Here is a 25,416-nt window from a genome sequence, read left to right on the forward strand (position 1 = left end):
TCCCTAGTGTCCTTCCTTTGTTTGATTAATACTACTTGCTTTCAAGTAAGGTATCAGAAAGTGTAATTTGGAAAAAGAATTCTGGAGCCAACCTGAAAGATCTTCTCTTAAGAAAGAAAAAAAAAGAAACTTTGTAAATGTATCTTTTCTAACATGCATTTATGTCACTCTTTTCCTTTTTTTCCCTTTAAGGAAGGGTGTGTGTGTGTGTGTGTGTGTGTGTGTGTGTGTGTGTGTGTGTGTGTGTGTGTGTGTGTGTGTGTGTGTGTGTGTGTGTGTGTGTGTGTGTGTGTGTGTGTGTGTGTGTGTGTGTGTGTGTGTGTGTGTGTGTTATTGCTGACAAATGTTTGGGCAACTGGACTTTGAATACCTGAAAACAAAACTGTTGTGCTTATTTGGATTTATTTGAAGAGGAAAGGGCTGGAATTTGACACTAGGACTCCTGTATTTTATTTGTTTTCTTTAGTTAAGTGTTAAACTCCACCCGTCTACTTTTAAATAGCAGGTGTTGTTTGAGTTCTCTGGGAAAGGTTGCAATTTTGTGCAGTCATTAAATGCACTTCAGTGATATATGTGGTTTGTTTTTAAAAGCTCAGTTTGCAGTTTGAGTTCATTGAGTCTGGCTGAAGCTTGTGTCTAAAAGCACAGCTCAGCTTCTAACACAATCCTGTCTTCAGAGCCATTCATTTCACTGGACCACTAAAGCCTGAAGACTAATTGTGAAAGCATCACCATTTTAATTTAAAGTCCTTATGCACATCTGTTACTACACTTCTATGTGTTTCTTAGTGTCAGTGAAAGCATGAATCAGAATTTTGTGTGCCATTAAGAACATAGAGTATTTGGTCCAAGGAAAAAAGACACAATTTAATTTCCAAAAATTAATGTTGAATGCTCTACTGATGTTCTTTTTTATTACAAGACAACATTTTTGAGAACTTAGTTGGATACAAGAACTATGCTAAGCACTTTATATACATGCTCTTATTGGATCCTTAATCAGTACTATGAGATATAAGGGCTATTATCATCTCCATTTTCCATGGCACCTTAAGCTTCACCTGAACAAAATGTAATAGCACAGATACATTGCAGAGCAGTATGGAGGCACCAGGAAGAAACCATCTGTATTATAAATCCTCACTTGTAGATGTTTATGATGTAACATTAAAAAGCCACTAGAGAAAGGAAAAGCCCTCACTAGAGCGCTAACACACAACACAGCGGCCCTCACTAACACAACACTTTGCTGCCAAATGTAAAAGCAAATGGTTGTATTGGGTGGTTCTGGCTGCACATTTGTGGAGTAATTGTGCGTAGCCAATTGCCCACTTGAGTAGGGTAAGAACAGTTTGGGTTTTTCAAATGAAGAGCCTGATTTTATAGACTTCTTTGAGTCATACTTGAACATAAGATTCACAGATGATTTGTAGGATGTGTAGATGAACATAGTGCTTTCTCTTTTCTTTTCCTTTCTGTGTGTTTGCCTGTGTGTGTGTGTTGTGTGTGTACATGCCAGTACCGTGGCTTGAACTGAGTTCCTGCATACTGACTCTACAATTTTGCTGAAGGCTAGAAGTCTATCACTTGAGCCACAGCTCCACTTCACCCTTTTTGGTGGCTAGTTGTCAATAAGAGTCTCAAGGACTTTTCTATCTGGGCTGGATTCAGTCCCTGGTCCTCAGGTACCTAAGTTCTCAGTCTCCTGAGCAGCTCACAGGTGCGAGCCACTAGTGCCCAGCAATGTAGTATTTGCTTTTATGGTTGAAATTAATTTTATAAATTCCTAAATCTTAAAGATTAAATATTCCCAGGCTCCTTTCCAGGCTAATGTTTAAGGGCATTTTGAATACTTGCCTTTATTAATCTGTGCCATTGACTAGGTGTAAATCTTTTCATAGAATCTGAGTCAGGTCTATGGAATAAAGAAGAGGCACTAAAAGATTGTGTTCAAGCATATGAAGAATAGGAGCATTTGCCTACAATTAGTGTTTAGGAAGCTGAGACATGAGAAGTGTGAGTTCAAGACCAGTCTGGGCTTTCACAGAAAGACCCTGTCTCAATAAAACAAATAGAAAGATACAAAGGATAGATAATACATGTATCTATTCAACAAAAAATTTTTTTTCTTGAACTCTTGCTATGTATCTAGCAATCTTCTAGGCACAACCTGATGCCATAGTGCCTTTTTAACACAATACAATGGTATGCCATGGACAGGAAATTTATAATACATTTTTAGTGACAACTACCTTCAATGTGGTTTTAGTTTATTCATGCGAATAAAAGTGTAATATTTCATTTTCATTGACATACTTGGTATGAATGCATAGGGAGTTTTAGCAAAAAATACTATATAACTGAAATTTTGAATGATTTAAAATAATCATTTAAAAGTCTTCATAAGGTTGGGGGAATCGCTTTGATGCATTCCAATGTATTGAAACATTGTGGCTGATTTCCTTTTTAAAACTCTGTCATAAATAGTCCCATTTGGAATAGCCTGTGATAGCACAGCAATGAAACTTTGTCATTATGGTTTTGTGCGTATCTGTAGTATGATGCTTCAAGTTGGAGAAAACTGGATGTCAACACAAAGGCTTACCTGAGAGTCCCTCTTCACCTTCTGGAGAGTTGATATGAGTATCCATGAAGTACTTCAGTGATAATCATCTTAGAATTCCCACATTGCCTAGTATTGTGTGCCTTGGACAAGGGAATTTATTAGTGATTGTGGAGTAGCTGAATATAGTTAGAGAAAATATTAAGAGTTGTTCTTGTTAGGTTGAATTTCTGTATGTAGAGTAGTATAAATTATGTTAAGTTAATTGGAAACTAGATATTATGTTACTGGTATTTTTTTTTTCAAATGCTGAGTGTCCTAGTGAAAGGCCTTAAACTTCTATCATTTACTAGAACATGGAAAATGTGACATTAACTTAGAAATGATTTCACACATTTCACATGCCTTTGATTATATATTGGTTCATGTGACCTCGAAGTTTATATTAGGTTTATGTTTAAATCATATAAAGCTTTTAGAATATTTTAACTTGTAACTGAAAATCCTAACATACTGTATCAGTTTACACAATTCATGGCACAATATATTCAAGTTTTTACTTATAGGTTATTCCTGTTTATATTCAGGAGACACATAAAAGGGCTAAAGTATCCCTAAAGTTGTGAGCTTTGAGGGGATTCAAGCTATTTGATCACCATGGTTCTACTGAGTCTGCTTAGAGATATTCAGACTGAATTTAAAAAAGGCATACGCATTTACAAATTATATTAATATAAATGTAGTAAATGAGGACAAACCTAAATGACAAGCCCTCACCTTGGTTTTATTTTTACATTTGATTTTCAAGGGATGCAATTTTTGTGCCTGTAACAATTAAAAATACCCCATCTGAACTGAATTTCGATTCTTAATGCTTGAGGTAAAGCAGTATTACCTGGCAAATCCAAAATCATTAGCCCATTCCATTTATTACCTAATTCTAGGTAAACTAGAATATATTAAAAACATGCATGGCATATCCATGTACATAGAGCTCATATATGTGATATATATATGATTTTAGAATTCATTTTATTAACGATATCCATTCTCATAATCCTTATGTGAAAATCACAGCAAATTAAAATGAGTTTCAGGTAATCTACAAAATTCCAAAAATACAAAAATAGTCAAGTTGATTTTTATTCATAAAAATTAAAATTTGAGCCATGAAAGATGTGTTAATTTTGTGACATAGGCCAACAGAATGAATCAATTAAGAATGATAGCTTTTTTTAAAAAAAAATCCTTAGCGTCTAGAAAAAAAGTAAATTAGAAATAACAGAGCTGTTTCATGCTTCGTTATTTAACTCTAAATTTAGAGTGCATGATTCATTTAGACAGCAGCATAGGAAATTTCCTGATTTACAGGATTCCTAAATGAATGTTTACCTTACACATATTTCAAATTCTTTGCCACAAAACAGTTCTCATGTATGAGATTCCTTAATGGGGCTTCAGTTGCCTAATGTTTAATCAGTTAAAAGCAGAATCTTGTCCTGATCCTCATTCCTAGATCAAACATCCTCTCCCAGTGCAGGCATTTCAAATGTTAATAAAGTTTTTATTTCCAAAAGATTCAAAATGACAGAATAAAATTCTCTCCTTTAAGAGCACAAAAACGACTTCTGTTTTCTGTCTGCAGGTAGTGGAGGACATGTTAGAGGACGAGGAAGAAGAAGATGACAAAGATGACAAGGTAATTATCTTTCCCAGCACTTGGGTGCCTGGGGATGAGGGAATGGAGACATGACACTGTTTTCACAGACAGTTAAAAAAGGAGTTGAAGTGTTTGAGTTCAGAAAATTGGACAGTGCTGTTTATCATCCTAACAATGTCACTGCATGTTGCAAAGAGGGAGAGAGGGCTATAAATTCTCTTCGCTTTTGTCCAGAGCTGGGTCAAATATTTTTCTGCTAGGAAATATATATATATATATATATATATATATATATATATATATATATGTGTGTGTGTGTATATATATATATATATATATATATATAATTTTAGCTTGTCTGGAACTTGATAGCTCTCATGAAGATAACTGCAGTGACAACTGTTTTTGAAGGGCAAAATATGTGTCCTATCTTGAGTATTACAAATTGGTCTATACTTTGAAGGAAGAGGGGAGTGAAAAGGTAGCCGTCTGCATGAGTTGAACCATGGATACTGTCATGAGTAATTTTTGAAGAACAGCCCAGTGAAAGAACATGAGTATGGGGGCATTTAAATAACCCCAATGCTCATTGTCCCTGCCTACCTTGGGAGTGGCCCCAGGTACCTCATCAGGAAGGTCCTTGTTCAGAGAAGCTTATATTTTGATTGCTTCTTGGTTTAGGGGTGGTGACCACAGTAAATAACAGCCCATTTCTGTGGCTATTTGGATTGGTTGTCCCTGGGGAAAGAAGGCAAGGAAGATGAATTAGAAGGACTTTGTATCAGGGCAGCAGTGGGTGGTGGTGACAGAGCTGCTTTCTGTGGCAAGGAGGGCTGAAATGCTGTGACATCATGACTTCTGAGCATTTATAGAACTAAAATCTAAACATTCCTAAGGTGTCATCAGGAAGCAGAGGAGAGGATATTAATTATTTGCACATTGTTCGATATATTAAACCCGATTTCGACCTTCCCTACAATCTGACATTTTGTTATACTAAAGCAATGAAAAAAAAATGTTGAAGAGAACAACAGTATATCTGTTATATCCCAGAGTAAGAATTCATATTGCATTCAAATTTTTAAAAAATCACAATGACTAGTTAACCTCATAAACAATTTTTTCCTAAAAATAAGTTCTTGAAGGCAAAATGCAAACACACTTTTTCCTTCTAATGCTATTTCAAACACTTTTTAAATTGATAGAGCTCTTATGTGAATTTTTTCTTCTGTATATTATTTAGTCATTAGCAACATCATCAAATATAAAACTAAAAAAATGTCCTTCCTGCAAAAAAACACATATGTGCTTGTTTTTTAATGTTAAATAACATGAGCATACTCTTCTGGCAATAAATGATATGATTTATTGTTAAGGTCAGTTGTAGAGCTGTAGAGAGCTTGTATTTTAACTCAACATGTCAGTTTTGAATCATCATTTCTCTGCTGATAAACACTGAGCTGCCATCCATTTATGGCCATTTTCCCATGCTTGTTGCTGCTTTATTATTAAAGCTACCATAAAGATCCATCCCAGCAGCAGGCATTTGCCCAGAAATGTTAATAAATGGAAACCCTTGGTGAAGTCTACTACTTCAATGTCCCTGCCTCAAGTAAACCTCTATTTTAGAGCCAGTTTGTTGATGCTATTCTATTCCTTTCATCTTCCCTTTTTTTTTGGTCAGTTTTGTTTTAATAGAAAGGATGTTAGGCATGGGAATCAAATACATGCCTAGATAACCAGCTCACCATAACATAGACATCAAGTGAACATGCCAAAATGGAAATACCACCAAATCTCTAGAGTAGCATCTATTGTAATCAAGTGTTTGTTTGTCTGAAATTGAAACCCTGGTTCTAACACATTGTCAGATCTAGTTACCAAAGTTGACTGAAGGTAGATGCTTAAATTACTGTGTGAATTCAACTGGATTCATCTATACAGGATGCTGACTATGAAAGAATTGTGAAAGAACTGCAAGCTGATTCTGCATAAATCCAACTCTGTATTTGAATGCTATATATATTATAAACATATACATTAAATAAATATATAATATATATTGAACTCATAATGGAATTGATAGCATGAAAATGTCTGAACAAAAAATCTCAAATGCAACAAAATACAATAGATTTTTAAATTCTTGCATAATAGTGGAAAAGATAGAGTAGATGTCTTGAAATGCAGTTTTCACTCAAGAGATGGAAATATGCCTGTTTCCATTTACCAGCTTGTGTCTCTGGGCTGCCTCTCACAGCAGTAAAAGCTGTAAGCCTTAGCTATCAGTGTGTCTAAATGCAAGAAGGGTAATTTCCTACTTTAAAAAAATTCATTGGTTCCTCTATTTAAAGTTTGTGTGTAGAGTCATGCATAATGGAATTTCATGAGAAAACAAATGTGTTTTCTTGCCATATGAACAGGTACTAACCTCTAGCTCTCATTATTTCTCTGTTTTCTCATATGGTATAATAGTAGGGTCAGGTCAGTGGGTCTTCTTATAGGATAAAAGTAAAAAAGATTAATAAATGTGCCAAAGCCTCACTTTAATTGAACCTGAAGCACATGTTGCAAGTATGTAAAATATGTCCCAGATGTTTCACCAGGGCTAGTGTCTTGGCTTTCCCTGATTACCACCAGGCAGCTATTAGTCCTATAACCTTTGGACTTGGGGGTAAATGGGGTATTACGTGGCACAGAATGAGAGCACCTGTTTTCCATTCAGCAAAGACCCCTGGCAGGCTTTGCCTAAGCCCATCCATATGTTTTCACTTAGCAGATTGTTGGGCGATTATGAAAAGTGTCTTTCTTTAGAGCCAGCATTGATATTAGTCACTCACAATGAAAGGGCAGGTCATTGGCTACTTGACAAGGTCTGTGTGGGCATAAACCTTTATTTCATTTGAGCTTGAAGTGTTTTTGATAATTATATGCATGGAAAAGATGAAGATCATAATTACTTCACAGAATAACTTGGTAATAGGTTTTCTTTATGGACCTTAGCAGCTGGGAAGACTGGTTTTAAAGTTGGTAAAGGCTAAATCATACATGGGTCTACCTCGTTCTTGTATCTTTTCATATTATGGCTTTGTATTTTTTTTTTGTAATTGAGTTCCACATTTTATTAAAAGAGCTTATCAATACTCAGGTGAGAGTTTGTGAGGCCATAGATTTGTATTTCATTCTAAAACATATTGCTCACATTTTCTATAAAATAAAATTAGGTGGATTCTCTCTTAATCCAATCCCATGGGTTTTACAAAGGCAGAGAATGAGTTTTAAGTAAGGAGTTCTGGTTATGATTCATCAACTTGTTAATATTTTCGTTTGCCTGCATTATATAGTAGCACTATGTTAATTTAGGTTGGCGATGACATTCTTTTTTCTGAGTTAAGTGTTGGAAAGACATCATACTGTGTTCTCCATTCCCTTTGTTGTAAAGCATTCTCTCAGTCATCAACCACAAAGTCACAGTTTGACCTGATTTTTTGACCTGACATCAAATTCCACCTTTGTGGCTAATGGAATGTCTAAGCAAATAAAGCTTAACTAAATTGCCTAGGTGCAGTTATCAACAAGCCATATAACAGTGTTTTTCACCATGTTATATATCATAATAAGGTGGTTAATCTGCATAATCTTGACATCTAATTAATGAAGATCAGTCTTCCTTTTGTGGTTTAAAAAGTTTAGGCATGCTTCCCATGGTGTGTCCTACCCTACCCTTGTAATAAGATCCAGCTGCAGTCTCAGGAAGCAGAAACAGAATGCAGGTTTCCCTCAGGACAAGCAGGAATTCAAATGCATGGCATTCTAGTAATGTTTATTGATAAAAGATATTAAAATGTTCAGGCATTTATGCTTACATTGCTTCTCCTTTTTTTTCAACTGTTATGTCAAGGTTACTGTGTTTCAAGATAACCAAATGCAATGAATAGAACATATCTGAGTAACTTCAAAATCTACACATTGTTTGCTTTAATTCTTAAAATCTGTACTTTCTGGTTTCTGTGAACCAAACATGTACCTAAGATTCATACATCTCTACGTCTTAAATCAACTGTAGGAGTTGGCACAGAGAAAGATAATTCTAAGTGTTACAAGAGATGTTAATCTGACCAAATTGCCTTTTCCAGTTCCTCTCAGTGAAATCAGTGTATGATCAGGAAATAGATAAAGGCTTTGGAGAAAGGTGAGGTTAAAGGAAACAAAAATGTGTGTGTGTGTGTGTGTGTGTGTGTGTGTGTGTGTGTGTGTGTGTGTTAGTACTAGGCTTGAACTTATGGCTTCTTGTTCTTTCTTGGCTCTTTTGCTCAAGGCTAGAGCTCTGCCAGGTTTTTTATTGTTGTTGTTTTTGGTTTTCCTCCACTTCTAGATTTTTGCTGGTTAATTGGAAATAAGAGTCTCCAAGTAGCCGGGTGCTGATGACTTACACCTGTAATCCTAGCTATTCAGGAGGCTGAGATCTGAGGATCACAGTTCAAAGCCAGCCAAGGCAGGAAAGTCCATGAGACTCTTATCTCCAATTAACCACCAAAAAACTGGCAATGGTGCTGTGGCTCAAGTGGTAGAGCGCTTGCCTTGAGCTGAAGAGCTCAGGGACAGTGCCCAGGCCCAGAATTCAAGCCCCATGACCACCACCACCAACAACCAAAAAAAAGTCTCCAGGTTCTAGCTGCTTCCACTAGCCTCAGACCATGGTGCTCAGATCTCAGCCTCCTAAATAGTTAGGATTACAATCATGAGCCACCAGCATCCAGACCATATATATCAATCTGAGGCTACTTTTAACTGGAATACCCCTGTGTTCATTTATACATTTCCTAGCACTATATAACACAACTTACCACAAACCTAGAGATGTAAAATTCACTAGTTGATTTCAGCTGTCTTTCAGTAGGTAAGAAGTATGGGCATAGTGAGCTGTGTTCTCTGCTCCCCCTAAAGAATTAGTCAGGTTGAGTTTTCATCTAGAGGCCTAAGAGAAAAACTGTTTTCAAGTTCATTAAGGTTGTTAGTAGAATTCAGTTTCAGCCCTCAATAGTTGGAAGACTGGCTAGGAGCTGGTGGCTCATGCCTGTAATCCTAGCTACTCAGGAAGCTGAGATCTGAGGATCACAGTTCAAAGCCAGCCATGGCAGGAAAGTCCATGAGACTCTTATCTCCAATAAACCACCAGAAAACTAGAAGTGGCACTGTGGCTCAAGTGGTAGAGTGCTCACCTTGAGCTGAAGAGCTCAGGGACAGCAGTCAGGCCCAGAGTTCAAGCCCCATGACCCACAAAAAAAGTTGGAAGACTGATGCATTTCCTGATGGTTTTCTGCACTTCATGGCCACTTTGCATGTGCCCCTCCATCTTTCAAATGAGCATTCAAAAATGTCTCTTTGTGGGGCTGGGAAGGTGGCTCAGTGGTAGAGCGCTTGCCTTGAATGCATGAGGCCCTGGGTTCAATTCCTCAGCACCACATAAGAAAAAAGAAAAAAGCTGGAAGTGGTTCTGTGGCTCAAGTGGTAGAGCACTAGCCTCGAGCTGAAGAGCTGAGGGACAGTGCCCAGGCCCAGAGTTCAGGCCCCATGACCGGCCCCCCCCCCAAAAAAAGAATGTCTCTTTGTTAGAATCTATGACACATGTCAATTTACCGTTTTCAGGGAAAGGCTAGTATTATTTAAGGGCTCACCTGGTTAAGGTGCCAGAAAATGTGCCCTAATTGTGGGAACAACTAACTATACCATCATATTCCTAAACCCACTCCTAATACAGGGATTATACATGTTATATAGACCAGAGGTAGGAATCTTAGCCTCTATCTTCTGCATACCACAGCCATTTATACCCACTGATATTCTAGAAGTGAAAATGTAATAATTTTTGTGTTTCTTGAATATATCTATCCCTAGACTATGTCCTAATTATCCTACAATAAATAAGGAAGACCTGTCTATCTACATAGATCTTCAATAATTATAGGAACATCTCATACTAGAGATACAAAATAAACAATGTAAGATAGATTGATAGCTGACGACTGTAAAATCAATCATAGCATGCTATATTCCACTTACCAGTTATTTAATTCTGATTAGGCAACCTGACATCTGATAGATCATTTCTTTCCTTTTGTTTTGTCTTTCTGCCAAAAAGCAAGTAATAAAGTGAATGAACAGCAGGAAAGGCTACATTTGTCTTTTGGATCTTTTTTGGAGCTTAAACCCATTGGGCTGATGACCTCAAGTCTATAGGAATTTTCCACTTTTCTTAGAATTAGTGATAATTAATATTTGAAAGTACTGAAGAAATCTAACTCAACTACCTTCTTTAAAATGAAACTTAGGCTGTATGGTTTCCCTCATCTTCAATAATTAAAATGTGCCTATAAAGCTGGGCACCAGTGGCTCATGCCTATAATCCTCAGTATTCTGGAGGCTGAGATCTGAGGATTGCAGTTCAAAGCCAGCCTGGGCAGGAAAGTCTGTAAGATTCTCATCTCTAGTTAATCACCAGAAAACCAGAAGTAGCATTGTGGCTCAAGTAGTAAAGCACTAGCCTTGAGTTGAAGAGCTCAGGGACAGCGCCCAGGCCCAGAGTTTCAAACCCCATGACTGACCAAAAAAAAAAAAAAAAAAGAATATGCCTATAAATCTACAAGTAGGGAAGGTGGCTCAGTGATAGAGTGCTTGCCTTGCACACATGAGGCCCTAGGTTCAATTCCTCAGCACCACATAAGCAGAAAAAGCTAGAAGTAGCACTGTGGCTCAAGTGGTAGAGCTCTCACCTTGAGCTGAAGAGCTGAGGGACAGCACCCAGGCCCAGAGTACAGTTCCACTACTGACCAAAAAAAAAAAATCTACTAGTAAACCTAATGGACAGTAAAAGACAAAAAAAAATTACATTTTGTCATGATTAATTAAACAGAACTCTGAACACAGACCAAAGGAGGATATTCTTAGGAGAGGATCACAAGGGCTCAATAGCTATGTGCAAATGATCACATAAAATGATGCTTATTAAAATGAACTCCAAGAAATGCAAACAAGAAGTTTTTTTTTGTGTGTGTGTGTGTTTTTTTGTCGGTTGTGGGGCTTGAACTCTGGGCCTGGGCGTTGTCCCTCTGCTCTTCAGCTCAAGGAGAGCGCTCTACCACTTGAGCTATAGCGCCACTTCCAAACAAGAGGCTTTTTACTTTACTTGTTATGGTGCTTTTTTCTTCTTCCCTTTTGTTGCTGTTTTATTTATGTACCCTTTGTTTTGTATGCAAGTTTGTCTGATTTGGGGAGGAAAGGGAAAAGCACAGAAATGGTAGGACATAAGGTGAACTAATTCAGCAGTGATACTCACTAGAAACTATGTTGGAAATGAACTATACAACTTGGTAGGGAAGAGGTATGGAGGGAAAAAAGACTAGGAGAAAATGAGGGAGGGTGACACTGTTCAAAAAAAATGTACTCATTACCCTACTTACATAACTGCAACCCCTCTGTACATCACCTTTACAATAAAATGTTTTAAAAAATATATGAGGCTGCTTGGAACTGGGAATGTAGCTCAGTGGAGAGTATTTGCCTACCATGTGTAGGCCCTCAAATTCAACCTGCAGTATTACAAAAACAATAAAATGAGGGAAATAGTTGAGCAAACTTGAGTGCCATAGGGAGAGAAACAATAAATAATGCTGAGTTTCTGACTCCAAGTCTGGCATCTTTTCCTTTCCCTTAAGACAAGGTTTTCCTAGGGGAGAGTCAGGATCAAAGTACAGCTGCCGATTACTTTGGATATGACCTTTAAGTATTTAGGGAGTATAATAGGATATTTTTCCATCTAGGGGTTGATTTCCTTCTAGGTTTCCACAGCTCACTGTTGCACATCTAGCCCTTTCCCACTCTACTGGCTAAGGCAGTAAAGGGTAGGTGAAATTAGACTGTTCGTTCCCTAGTCCCTAGAAACAGAATATGTTGTGCTATATGCCAAAGAAGAAATTAAAATAGCAGATAGGATGAAGGTTACCCACTAGCTGACATTAAATAGGGGGATTATGCTGGATTATCTAATGGTCCCAATATCACAAGTATTTGTAAAAGTGGAAGAGGCCGTCAGAGCAGCTGGAGCCACCTCTTTGGCCCTAGCTAAGATCAAGGCTCAGGAAGAAGAGGGAAGAGCTGCTGAACAGCTGGACACCTGAAAACAGAGTTCTACCAGCTGTGTGTCACCGAAAGCCATAGGTGGCATGGGATCCAAAGTGCCCACAGCCTGTTGCTTTTTCTACATTAATTAACCAGGTGCTGAAAAATCTCAGGATATTTCACAAAAAATAGAAGTACAAGCCCTTGATTCCATAGCCAAATAAAACACGTGCCTGCACCACAGGACCGTGGAGCTGAAAAGACTCTGAAGACTGAGAAACAGCTGCGGAAGGACAGCTCTACCAAAGGAGGAAGCAAGTGGTCAAGACCTGAGCAGCATCACATCAATAAAACACAAGGTGGCTGGGACAGGGAGAAGGGACACACTGCTATGGCTTGGCAATGAAAATGGAAAAGGCCAAGAAAATATGGGCAATCTCTTGATACTGAAAAGGACAGGAAAAGAATTCTGCCTTGCAGCCTTGCCTAAGTCCTGACTGTAGCCAAGGGAGACCCATTTTGGTCTCCTGAACTACTGAGCTGTAAGATCGTAGAATGGAGCTCAAACACTAGGTTTATGGTCATTTCATTACAGAGGTAATTCTAAACTACTTTAGGTACCTTCCACCAGTATTTATACTTCTCCAAGAACACTATATTTTCAAGCACTAGACATGAGCTCCTAATTTTTCTTAACTTGATCCTTTTCTATTGTATGCACAATCTACAGCCATTCTTCCTTCAATAAGGAAACTAAAAGCAGTATTAGCAAAGTGAATATTTTTATCCAAATTTCCTTACTTTGTATTTCAGAAAATTTTCTTTTTTGGGGGGGGGAGGTCAGGTCGTGGGGCCTGAACTCTGGGCCTGGGCACTGTCCCTCAGCTCTTCAGCTCAAGACTAGTGCTCTACCACTCAAGCCACAGTACCACTTCCGGCTTTTTTCTTTTTGCTTATGTGGTGCTGAGGAATCGAACTCAGGGCCTCAGGCATGCAAGGCAAGCGCTCTACCACTGAGCCACCTTCCCAGCCCTCAGAAAATTTTCATCTAAAAATAGGAATGAGTGGTAGACCATCTCTGTACAGCTGTATGGTTTCCAGGTCAAGGATCCTAGAGTATGAGTTGATAAACAAGGAACAAGTCATGCTGAGAGTTGGTTTTCAATGGAAGAATTGCATTTCCTCCCATGATTTATTCCATTCCTTAAAATATGTACTGCACCAACTCCCAGTATGGGTAACAGACATATTAAGGTAACAAATCCTTTGAGAATTTTAAGAAAGATAATAGAGTTTTCCCCCAGAAGAACACAAACATTTTCATAGAAATTGTAAGTTACATAAATTTGTATCTCTTATATACTTAACATCTTTCTCTTGACATTAATTTCAATTTCCTCAAAGATTGGAGCTAATGCAAACTTTTTATTTACAAATAATGATTTTGTTCAAAAATAAGTAACTAGACCTTATTCTCCTGAGTAGGAAGCTTAGACCTAAGGATCATCATTCAAAGACAGCCTGGGCTTGAAATTGTAAGAATCTTATTTCCAATCAACCAGCAAAAAATCAGAAGTGGAGATGTGGTATAGTACCAGCCTTGAGCAAAAATGTCAAGGAAGAGCATGAAGTCTTGAATGCAAACCCTAGTGTACACACACACACACACACACACACACACACACACACACACACACACACACACACACACACACACACACACACACACACACACACACACACACACACACACACACACACACACACACACCCCATACAGAGAGAGAGAGAATGTGAGGGGGGGGACAGAGACAGATTCAAACAAAGGTCTGATTGAGGTGGGGGGACAGAGACAGATTCAAACAAAGGTCTGATTTTGATAGTCTGGAGTAGTTTTTGTTATACCCACAAGCTGGTTGACTTGCCTATTTGATTTGTCCACTCTTGAAGATTGAACCTAGGGCTTTGTACCCGATAAGTGTTGAGCTACTTATTCAGCCCTGTTGTATTTTGTTCTAAGATAGTACTTCACTAACTTTGCCTGGCCTGGCTTCAAACCCAAAATTCTCCTACCTCCATCTCTTGAGCCATGCCCAGCTTTTAATATTTGTTTGACTAACTTGTGACATCATGGGTCTTAGTGCTGGAATCACTGACTTGACAAAAGAAAATAATAGTAACCAAGTGGGACTTTATTAGATGAAGGTTAGAAATAGCAAAGGTTGATAAAAAAAATCTCCAAAATCCTTGTTCAATTCATATGTCAATGAGATCTGCTTCTGAAAAGTCTGCATCATTCATGCCTTATCATTTTAAAAAAGAAAGTTTAAATATTCATGGCTCTATCTTGAGCTTCTGAGAGACAGAATTAGGTTCTGAAAAGTTATCTAGTCATTCCAGTGGCCTCTGTCTCTATCTGTAAATATATTGACAACTTTGTCACTCCTGTTCCACATTGCAGAAATCCTGAAATATTTTGGTAGATATCTACCCCCTGAGGTGCCTTTCTAGAGTGGCAGTTGAACTGAAAATAATTGAAAGAGAAAGATTTATCTAGACCATTTGGCAAGAATCATCTACCAAGTAAAGCAAACTGTGAATGAAACTCTTTACAGTTGGTTTATTCTGATCGTTGGATTTCTCTTGCCCCAGGAAACAAAGTTTTCTTTTTTTTTAATATATATATTTTTTATTGTAAAGATACTGTACAGAGGGGTTACAGTTACATGAGTAAGGTAATGAGTACATTTGCTATTGAGTATTGTTACCCTCTCCTTTGTTTCCCCCTACCATCCCTTCCCTCCACTCCTCCCCAACTCCTCCCCGTCCAACCCCGAAGTTGTAAAGTTCTTTTTCAACAGTGTCTTTTTTTTGTTTTTGTTTTGTTGGTCGTGGGGCTTGAACTCAAGAGCCTGGGTGCTGTCCCTCAGCTCTTCAGCTCAAGGCTAGTGTTCTACCACTTGAGCCACAGCACCACTTCCGGTTTTCTGGTGATTTACTGGAGATAAGAATCTCATAGACTTTCCTGTCCTGGCTGGCTTTGAACCAAGATCCTCAGATTTCAGCCTCCTGAGTAGCTAGAATTACAGGCATGAGCCACCATCACCTGGCCCAACATAGTGTCTTATACATCTCATTGTTACAATCGATCAACCTGTGTCCTTATTTCAGCATTTTGTTATTTCCCTTCCCCTCCCCAAATTGGAAAAATGTATAAACAAGATGCAGGGCACCAGAATCAAATACAGTGAAAACAGGGGTTATACCATGGGGAAAGAACATACAAAAGAAACAAAAATCACATAGTACATTATAAGTACATTAAAAACAATAGCAAGAAAGATAAAACCTCTTGTGTCCCTATTTTGGGGTTCATTTCACTTAGCATCATCTTATATGGTCATATATGCATAGCCTTTGAACTTTTCTCCTTGTCTAAAGCATATAATAGTTATTGCAAAATAAGGGAAACCATGGGACCTATGTTTCTTTGGGCCTTGCTTCACTTACTATAATTTTTTTCAAGTGTTTCCATTTCCTAACAAATGGGGTGGTGTCATTCTTCCTAATGCCAGCACAACCATGTTTATTCACCATAGCTAAGATATGGAACCAACCCAGATGCCCCTCAGTAGATGAATGGATCAAGAAAATGTGATATATATATATATATATATTGTGTGTACAGATATAAAATATATACATATATATGAATATATATTATATATACATATATATAATGGAATTCTATGCCTCCATCAGAAAGAACTTTCTTTTGAAGACCAATCAGTGCCTTGGGACAAGTTCTCTGGGAAGTAGTTAACTTCTCTCTTGCAGCAGGGAACTTCCTCTTCCACTCCCATATCTTGACAAAAAAAAAAATCTTGAAATAGCAGCATGTCAACCCTGGCTCTCAGGAGGTTGACAACGTATGGAGAAAGAGACACGATTTTTTCAGGATTGTTGGCAGATCCGTTGACACCGGCTGACACCACTGCATGTTGAGAGGAGAAAAATGTTTCTTCACCAAAGCAGCAGAACCAGATGTGTTGCCAAGCATCACAGATGCTCCAACTGTACCCTGAGTGCCAAGATTTTCATTCTGCCTGAAAGTTTGTTTGGCAAAGAAATTCTTCACCATGCTAAAGACATTGACTCTGCAGATTCTAGAGTTCATGAAGTGAAAATTCCTCGTTGATTGTTAAGACCTTGCCAGCAGGGGTTGACTATAAATAGCAAACAAAAATAGACAAACAAAATTATCAGTTTATCAATTTAAGTGCAAAAGGTAAATATTCAAACAATATTCAAAATGTTGGAGGGTTGGCATCATTTGATGAGCATACAACTTCAGGAAATGTCTGGCTTTACCAAAATATTTTCTATTACCTGTAAATTATTGTTTATTGATGGTAGAGTTCATTATTTAAAAAATTCTTCAATAGAACTGCTTTTCTTGGGACAAATCCAAAGCCAGGTAAAGTCTCTAGGCTTAAAAATGAAGATTTTTTATATACATATAAAAATGTATATAAAATACATATATAATGGGTATATTTTTATATGTATATAAAATATATTTTTATATATTATATATAAATATAAATATATATTATATATAATATATGTTAAAAAATACATATAAAAATATATTTTTATATGTATATATATATAAAAATATACTCATTGTCTAATAGATTTTCAGAGTACATAGAGTAATTATTCAATAAGCTTTCATTAGCCAGCATTCTGTCACACAAAAAGTACTGTAGTTTTTGTATTCTATCACACTCCATAATTAATATGCAATCTAAATAAAAATTTCATAGTACTGATTTTTTTCTTTTGAAATTTTCCAACTTTTTAAGTCATATTCAAAGTAAACAAAGATGCGTGATTTATAATCAGTTGAGAAAGGAGTGTTTCTTAGATTCTCACCAAGAACTTGTCTAGCATTGTATTAGGATGGGGACAATAGAATCTGTTTTCTTAGGCATGATTATATTATATTCAGAACATACCTCCCTGCCCACTGATGTCAAGTTCGGCCACTTTGGCAGACATGCCACTTCCATGCAGAAGGTTCAGCAACCATCCTTGGTTCTGCCACCTCCTTTTTTTCTTTTCCTTCAGTGAAGCTAGAACTATCCTTTAGCCTAAATCCTGGTATGAAAATAACATAAAGCCAGCCCGTATGGACATGTAATGTGAGTGGAAAATACACGTTTGATTTCATAAGCCTAGAAGATTTTGAGATCTTCACTACAACTTTCCCTAGGCTGATAGATCCAGTATCCTATACAATTCTTTGTTGATCAGTAACAATGTAATTTGAAACAGAACATGGATTTTTTTTTTTTTGCAAAAGTAATAAAAAAAAAATCTCAGAAAAAAAGTCAAGAAATAGGTTGTATTCCTTGTAAATCACCCTTCTCACCCTTCGCATCCTGAAATTTCAATCTCAGATAAAGACTGAAATGAGATTTTGTGTGTGTGCATTTTGTTTTTTGTGTTTTTGTTTTGGTATTGGGGTTTGTTTGTTTGTTGCTTTTTTTACATAGAGTCCTTCTGTGATGCCCAGGTAGGCCTGCGCCTCTAAATTTTCCTGGATAGCCTCCTGGATGCTAAAATTAAAGGTTGAACTATTTTGCTATTGTGTATCTCTCATTGAAAAATGATTCTTTTGTTCCATGAATACATACGGAAAAACAAGTCACTATCGATAAAGATAAGATACTACATGAGTCTTTAAAGAGTCACTGTCTGTGTAAGCCAATAATTGTAATAGCATGAGGAAAATGTTACAAAGTTAAGAACACTTTTGGTGAGAAAGCATGAGGGTAACCATCTTCTCAGATTTGTTAGCAAATGTTCCATAAAGGAAGTGGCATGTAGTCTGGCTCTTGAAGTATGAATAAAAATGTACCAGGAATGTGGTATCGAAAATCGAGGATGGTGCCCGGTGCCAGTGGCTCAAGTCTGTAATCCTTGTTACTCAGGAGGATGAGATCTGAGGATTGTGGTTCAAAGCCAGCCGAGCAGGAAAGTCCTTGAGACTATTATCTCCAATTAACCACCAGAAAACTGGAAGTGGCACTGTGGCTCAAGTGGTAGAGTGCTCACCTTGAGCTAAAGAACTCAGGGACAGTGCCCAGGCCCAGAGTTCAAGCCCCGAGACCGACAAAGAGATCTGAGGATTGCAGTTCAAAGCCAGCCTGGGCAAGAAACTCCGTGAGACTCTTATCTCCAGTAAGCCACTCAGAAAACTGGAAGTGGTGCTGCGGCTCAAGTGATAGAGTGCTAGCCTTGAGCTGAAGAGCCAGGCCCAGAGTTCAAGCCCCACACCGACAAAAAAAAAAAGAAAGAAAGAAAATCAAGGATGGTGTGGTAAAATAGGAACATAAAATACAATAAGACCACTAGAGGAAAGGGACTCTGGTGATGGAATTAAAGAAACGCACTGGGATATAATAAATTATACAGGATTCTAGATAACAGTGAGTCCAAAAGAGGATAATCTAAGGAGAGAATCACAAAGGTTCAATGCCTAAGTGCCTCTTCATACTTTAAAATATATATACTGAAACTCCAAAGACACGGAAACAAGACTTTTTAAAAATTCGTTTCCTTTTTCTGATTATCCTTTATTCTTTACCTTATAAAGGGTGTATCATGTGTATCATGTGTATCTGTGGGAGAGTAGAGGGGAGTACACAGAATCAGAGAAAAAGGATGAAAAAGTACAGCAGTGCAGTATACTGGACATTGACGAAAGTGAACTATATAACTCGTGGATAGAGATGGAAGGGAGGGAATAGGTCAGAATGAGCGAACAGATACATGTACATGTAACCCTTCTGTAACTTTTTTTAAAAAAATGTGGAGGCTTCAATCACCATCAGAGGAGTCTCAGTTATATTCTCCAACTTATGAGGGATAAAAAACAATTTTAAAGCAATTTGAAGTGGGTATGATGGGTCACAGTTGTAATTCTAGATATTTAGGAGGCAAAGATTGTGAGGATTAAAGTTTAAGGCCAATCTGGGCAAAATGTCAGTCAGATTCCATCTCAGCTAGCAAGCCAGAGCAAGGCAGTTTGTACCTGCAGTTACAGCCATGTGGGGTATATTGGTAGGGGGACTGAAGTTGCAGTTGAATCCAGGGCAAAACGTAATACCCCATCTGAAAAATAACTAAAGGAAAACAACTTGGGATATGGTTCAAATAGTAGAGCCCTGCCTTGCAAGTACAAGACTTTAAGTTCAAAATCTAGTACCACCAAACAAATGTTGTAGTGTTCATGATGAAATTTGTACTCTAGAAAGCCTTTTTTTTTTTTTTTTTGGTCGGTCCTGGGGCTTGAACTCTGGGCCTGGGCACTGTTCCTGCACTCTTCACCTCAAAGCAAGCCGTTCTGCTGCTTGAGCCCCAGTGCCACTTCTGGTTTTCTAGTGGTTCATTGGAGATATGAGTCTCATGGACTTTCCTGCCCAGGCTGGCTTTGAACCTCGATCCTCAGATCTCAGCCTCCTGGGTAGCTAGGATTACAGGCATGAGCCACCAGCACCTGGCTTTAGAAAGCCATTTTAACCACTATTCCTATCTCCCATTTCCTACCTTCCCAGCCAATTAGAAGGGATAAATTGTGATGTCCTGTTACGCAAGAGTAATTATAGCTAACAATATTATATGATTCAAAATAGAAGAGGCAATTTTTGAGTGTTCTCAACACAAAGAGATGTTAAATATTTGAGTTGATAAGTATAGAGATGCCAGAAAAGTTACATGGTGCCCCATAAAGATGTAGAATCAATTTTCAAAATTAAAAGTTGATCATTGCTATAAGAAATGACTTTAGCAATAGGGCAGACCATGTGATAAGAAGGAAAGAGGGACTTGAAGTAGGAAAATATGCTATGAGGCATCACAGTAGCTTTTAATAAGAAAGGCATCTTTAGCAGGGTCTGGTCATTCACACCTGTAATCCCAGCATATGAGAGTCTGGGGTAGGAGGATTATGAGTTCAAGGTCAACCTGGGCTTCATAGAGAGACAAGAAAGGGAGAGACTTTAAACAGTAATTGTGATAAAAGAAAACATTTTTGAGAGAACGTTAAGATCAGGTTATAATACGTGTTGAAGACAGGGAAATGTTAGGATTGTGAGAGACTAAGAATTATGGCTGAAATATATTGGTGTGGCCCTTTCACATTCCAAAATACTTCCCCTTCTCACCCATTTATACTATTCATAGCAACTGTGTACTAGCCTATCAAGTGTCATTCCCATGCTCTAATATTCCTAGCAGTGGGGTAGTAGCTAGAAACCAAGTAATATGGAAGAACTTGAGACTGGAATCTAACAATTAACAATAAAACTAGGGATTTCACTTTTCTAGTGATGAAGAAACAGATCAGAGAACAACTCTTCTAACTTTCCTTCTCAACCACTTGGAAATGAGGGCAGTAGGTCCCCACCCACCGTTGTTTCCCTCTGTATTTTCAATATGCTGCACAGATTCAGTGTGGAAACAAGGGGCCAAATACAAAAGGGGGCAGAATAGTATCATTGTCTTCAAAGTTAGTTCTGAGGGAGCCGTGTCTGGCAATGTTTATTCTGGCTTCGATTTCACAGTCATTGGGACAATACCGTGTTAGCAGTCACTGCTGCTGCTGGTTCACAGATGTGAAGACAGGAATCTCTGAGACACAACTCACTAGAAATTCCTAACAAAGTGAAATACCCAAATTTAACCTACAAAATCCCCTCCTTTTTTTCTTTTTTCTTTTTTTGCATGAGATCAACTCTTTTCAGTCCTACCCCCAAACCCTTAGTAAACCTAAAGACATTGACCATTCTCTTCCATCATTCCAGGAGGTGACAGGGTTCATTCCCCTGGCTCATCTCCAGGTCAGACTCCTTAGGCTCTTGCCATCTGAAGGCTCACCCACACTGGATATTCAAGGTAGCTCAGGCAGATGACAGTGATTGTTGCTGACTTCTTATGCTATATGAGAGAGAATTCAAAAGCGAGTATTCTAGGAGACCCAGGTAGAAACTTCCTCCAAAATCCCAGCAGGTCACTCTGCCACATCCTATGTAAGTCAAGTGAGGCCTTAAGACTGGATTCTCCTTTAGTTTAGAAATCATAAAGGCCATGTTGAATAAGAACCTATGGGGTGAGCGAGATTGTAAGGCCCTCTTTGGAAAATGAAATTGGCAATGATTTTTAAAAGGCAGAAAAGGTCCTACTAAATATCATATAACATTAAAAAAAACCTATTGCTTACCACAAGACTCTCTTTATTCAAGGTAGGTAGGTTATCTCAAAAATAAACGTGCCACTTTCAAGTGACCTAGTAGGTTCAGGTTTTATCTTCCTATGCATATTTAGTTTTTGGCTTACAAGATTAGAAGCATCAAAGACTGAATTAAGATTTTCTACTTCCTTACTGAAGTTAAAAAAAAAAAAAGGATTATGTAATTCTTTTATCTAGCTTTCAGATAATGATTCCAACCAAACATGTCACCTTTTGTTAAACTGTACCTACATGTTGGTTGGGAATTAGGAAGGAATTACAAAGAACTAGTTTTTTAATTCCCATATGAATTGTAGTGACATTGTCCTGTGATAAAAGAGGAGAAAATATTAACGTTGTTCCTCATTGATCAAAGAGGACAAAATGTCCATGGCCTGTTGGGCTTTTCTTACCAGGGTTGGCTTCCAAAGATAAAAAGTCAAGAATAGAGGGAAGAAGATTGCGAAATACTTCCTTCTTAAAACATAATCGTTTCTACTTTATAGAAAAAGTAATTTGAAATTGCTAACATTTCACACCTGGCATTTTATTAATTTGCTCAAGGACATTCCTCACAGGCTTTAAAAGATCACTAATATCTTTGAAAATTTTGCTCTCAGAATGGTAAGAAACTCTGGAGACTCTTGCTATCACTGAAGCTAGTACTACTCTTCTGTAGTAAGAGCAGGAGGCAGATATGAAAATCAATACCTCACATGTTATGCACATAAATGCTTTTACTAGCTTCTGGTATCTCAGCCATGATTTGGGAGTAAAGACAGCATCTGTATGCTCTTTGTGATGCCATACTTGAATATTTTAGAGACTTATAAGGCAGTATGATAAACGAATACACAGCTGGGACAGTCTGAAAATGTAAGATTTTATTGATTATCCCAGAGTAACTACCCTGGGTGTTAAGCTGACTTGTCACAAACTTCAATGCTTGGGGTAGTTGAACAAGATCTTTTTTTTTTTCCCATGGAGCTAACCTCAAAGTCACATAGTTCTTGAATGAAGGTCCTCAGATTTCATACTTTGGCAATTTCTTTTCCCTCTAATGGGGTATATTAGAGAAAATGTGTCACCTTTTGCACCATGTAATACCAAATCAGATCAGAATTCATGCACAGTTATGTCAGTGGAAATCTAATAGTACAGTCTGGCTTATCTCTAGATAACACATGGAAAAATAAACTTCCACAGCTGACAGATATACCTGATTTTTTTTCCAGATAAGTTATTTGTAAGCAACCAAGCTAAAGAATATAACTGGATTATTTTTCATATCACCAAAAAAAATCAAACTCTCAACAGTAAAATGATTGCTAAGTATTAAATCTCTGTCACTGCTTTATTTCCTTCTTTTTTTCTTTGAAAAATTCTTGGCTAATAAATGCAAAAAAAAGAATAAAAGACATTTTGCATCAGCAATGTTTATTAGAACTAACAACTTTCAGAAAACATAACTTACATAAAGCACTTCTGTGAGCATAATAGTCCCTGGTAGCTAAAGGCATTTAAGAAGCACAGGTTATATATGGTAGCCTACCTCGGATGATATTAATTAGACTATCTAAAAAGCATTCATTGGTTCTGCTTTTCTCTTTTGTAATCAGAAAAAGTCAAAACCCATCAGTAATCTGAAGCATTCCTGAAGCCAATTAAAATAATTTAAGATAAGTTGTTCTCCAAATGTGCTTTTTAAGTGTTTTAGACTTTAGGATGTCTTAGGGATGTTGTAACCCCTTTTAACATGACTATTTATATATAACAACCATGTGTATAGTATTACACGTTTAATGCACTATATTAGCTGTCACTTGAAATTAAGTGCAGGCATGTTCTTTTCTGGCCTTCAGTTTCTCCTACATTAAACGTTTAAATAATGACACTAGCAATAAAAGGGTAGGTGGAATTCCCAGTGGAAAGCAGCTTCTGCATCTGGTGAAGTTGTGTTCGGGTTTCTATGCGAAATACATTGTAATATCAGAATCTTGGAGTGTTTACACACCTGGTGTCCAGAACCCTACCTGATGTCTTTTCTCAAGGTCTTAGTGGAATCAAAGCTTAGGGTAGGCATGTTTGATCGGTAGGTCCTGTCTGTGGAGATCTGGTGATAATTCCATCAAAATTTGTCCTTGTTGATTTTACACACACACACTTATGTCCTTGTACATCTTTGTTTCTTCACCAAATCTGTGCTCAAATCAGCATCTGTACTAGAAGATCAAGTTTTGAGGATTTAATAATTTACTTTCAAGATGTACTATAACTTGATTGTACCAGATATGGGTTTTCCCCCATGCATCATGAATTTTATAGCATTATGAAGAGAAATGCATACCTAAATTTATTAATGTCTGTCTTTAGATACTCAAGTGATTTCAAGAGCTTTTTCCTTATTTCCACAAATCATGTTGGCTTTTTGTGTTATAATAGTATTGTACAGACTTTTCTCCATGATTATAAAATAGTGTGTTTTCCAAACAAATTATCTAGATGAAAGTGACTTGGAGTCAAATAATTGAAATTTTTATATAATAATATAAAAATTAATTTTTACATTTATAAAATAGTAATGACAAATATCTAAATTATGATATATCTGTTTGTGTGTTTTTTCTTTTTTAATTTTTTTTATTTTTTGGTTGGTCGTGGGGTTTGAACTCAGGGTCTGGGCACTGTCCCTGAGCTTCTTTCAATCAAGGCTAGCACTCTACCACTTGAGCCACAGCACCACTTCCAGCTTTTATCTGTTTATGTGGTACACAGGAATTGAACCTAGGGCTTCATGCATGCTAGGCAAGCATCTACCACTAAGTCACATTCCCAGCCCTTTGTATGCTTTTTTATAACAGGTGATAATAGTAATGTTTTAGAAAGCTCAGTTTTTGCCTTAGAATTGATTAACTATCAACTTCAAAAACTTGTTATATACACACATCATAGACATGAGGGTAGAAATGTTTTCTTCTCTCTTTTCTTGTCCAACCTGTATACAACTTATCCCAATCAAAATTATTCCTTCATTCTCTCTTACCCCATACTCCCTTCTTTCGAAACATTTCAGCAAGTTTTATTGTTCTATTTTTAGACAAAAATAAAACTATTTTGAACATATTCATCCTCTTCATTAGCCTTCCTCCAACCCACCAATACCTCCTACATTTTTAGGGGGTGCTAAGGGATATCACCATGGTATTTCAGATATGCTTCTGTTTTATCAGAATAATGCTGTCTATTGATTTCTTTCTCCAGTTTATCAACCCTAGCTGATCAGCAATTTTGTCATTTCTTATGCCATTCTCATATGTAAGATGCAATGTGTTTTCAAATTATTCATCTTCTATCTTTCTTTTTCCCTTTCTCCTTCTCCTCATCTGCTAAACAGACCCATAGTTAGAATCTTAGAATCATATTTGATCTATGTGTATTTATATATGTGTGTATATATAGTTATATATATATGTCAACTCTATGCATCATACATTGACACAAGTTTACAGAATGTGTGACATTTTTTCAGTCATCATCAATCTCAGACATGTTCTACAACTATTGCTTTCATTTACTTCACAATTTTTGCTTAATTTTCATCTCTTCTTTCATGACTTTGAGACATTAATAACTTCCCTTGGCCCACTCCCTTTCTGAAACATGTAGTCTGATGCCTCCTTGATCACTATGTGCTATTCCCTTCTGTTTCCCTGTGTGCTCAGGATATTATTCCTCTAACACTTCACTTTCCTTCTTTGCTTCCAATCTGAGTACCTC

General features: G+C 37.3%; 1 protein-coding gene across 8 annotated transcripts in view; it reads left to right on the top strand.

Moving 5' to 3' along the window:
* The window catches only part of Mctp1 (multiple C2 and transmembrane domain containing 1), a 415,812-nt gene that overhangs the window by 333,824 nt on the left and 56,572 nt on the right, over positions 1-25,416 (top strand). For all 8 annotated transcript variants that reach the window (XM_042690819.1, XM_042690817.1, XM_042690815.1 and 5 more), the window contains one exon: positions 4,209-4,262. In XM_042690819.1, coding sequence (XP_042546753.1) covers positions 4,209-4,262 — 54 coding nt within the window. The remainder of the gene's footprint in view (positions 1-4,208; positions 4,263-25,416) is intronic.

This window comes from Dipodomys spectabilis, unplaced genomic scaffold (assembly GCF_019054845.1).
Source record: "Dipodomys spectabilis isolate Male_0828 unplaced genomic scaffold, ASM1905484v1 ptg000140l, whole genome shotgun sequence".
NCBI lineage: Eukaryota > Metazoa > Chordata > Mammalia > Rodentia > Heteromyidae > Dipodomys > Dipodomys spectabilis.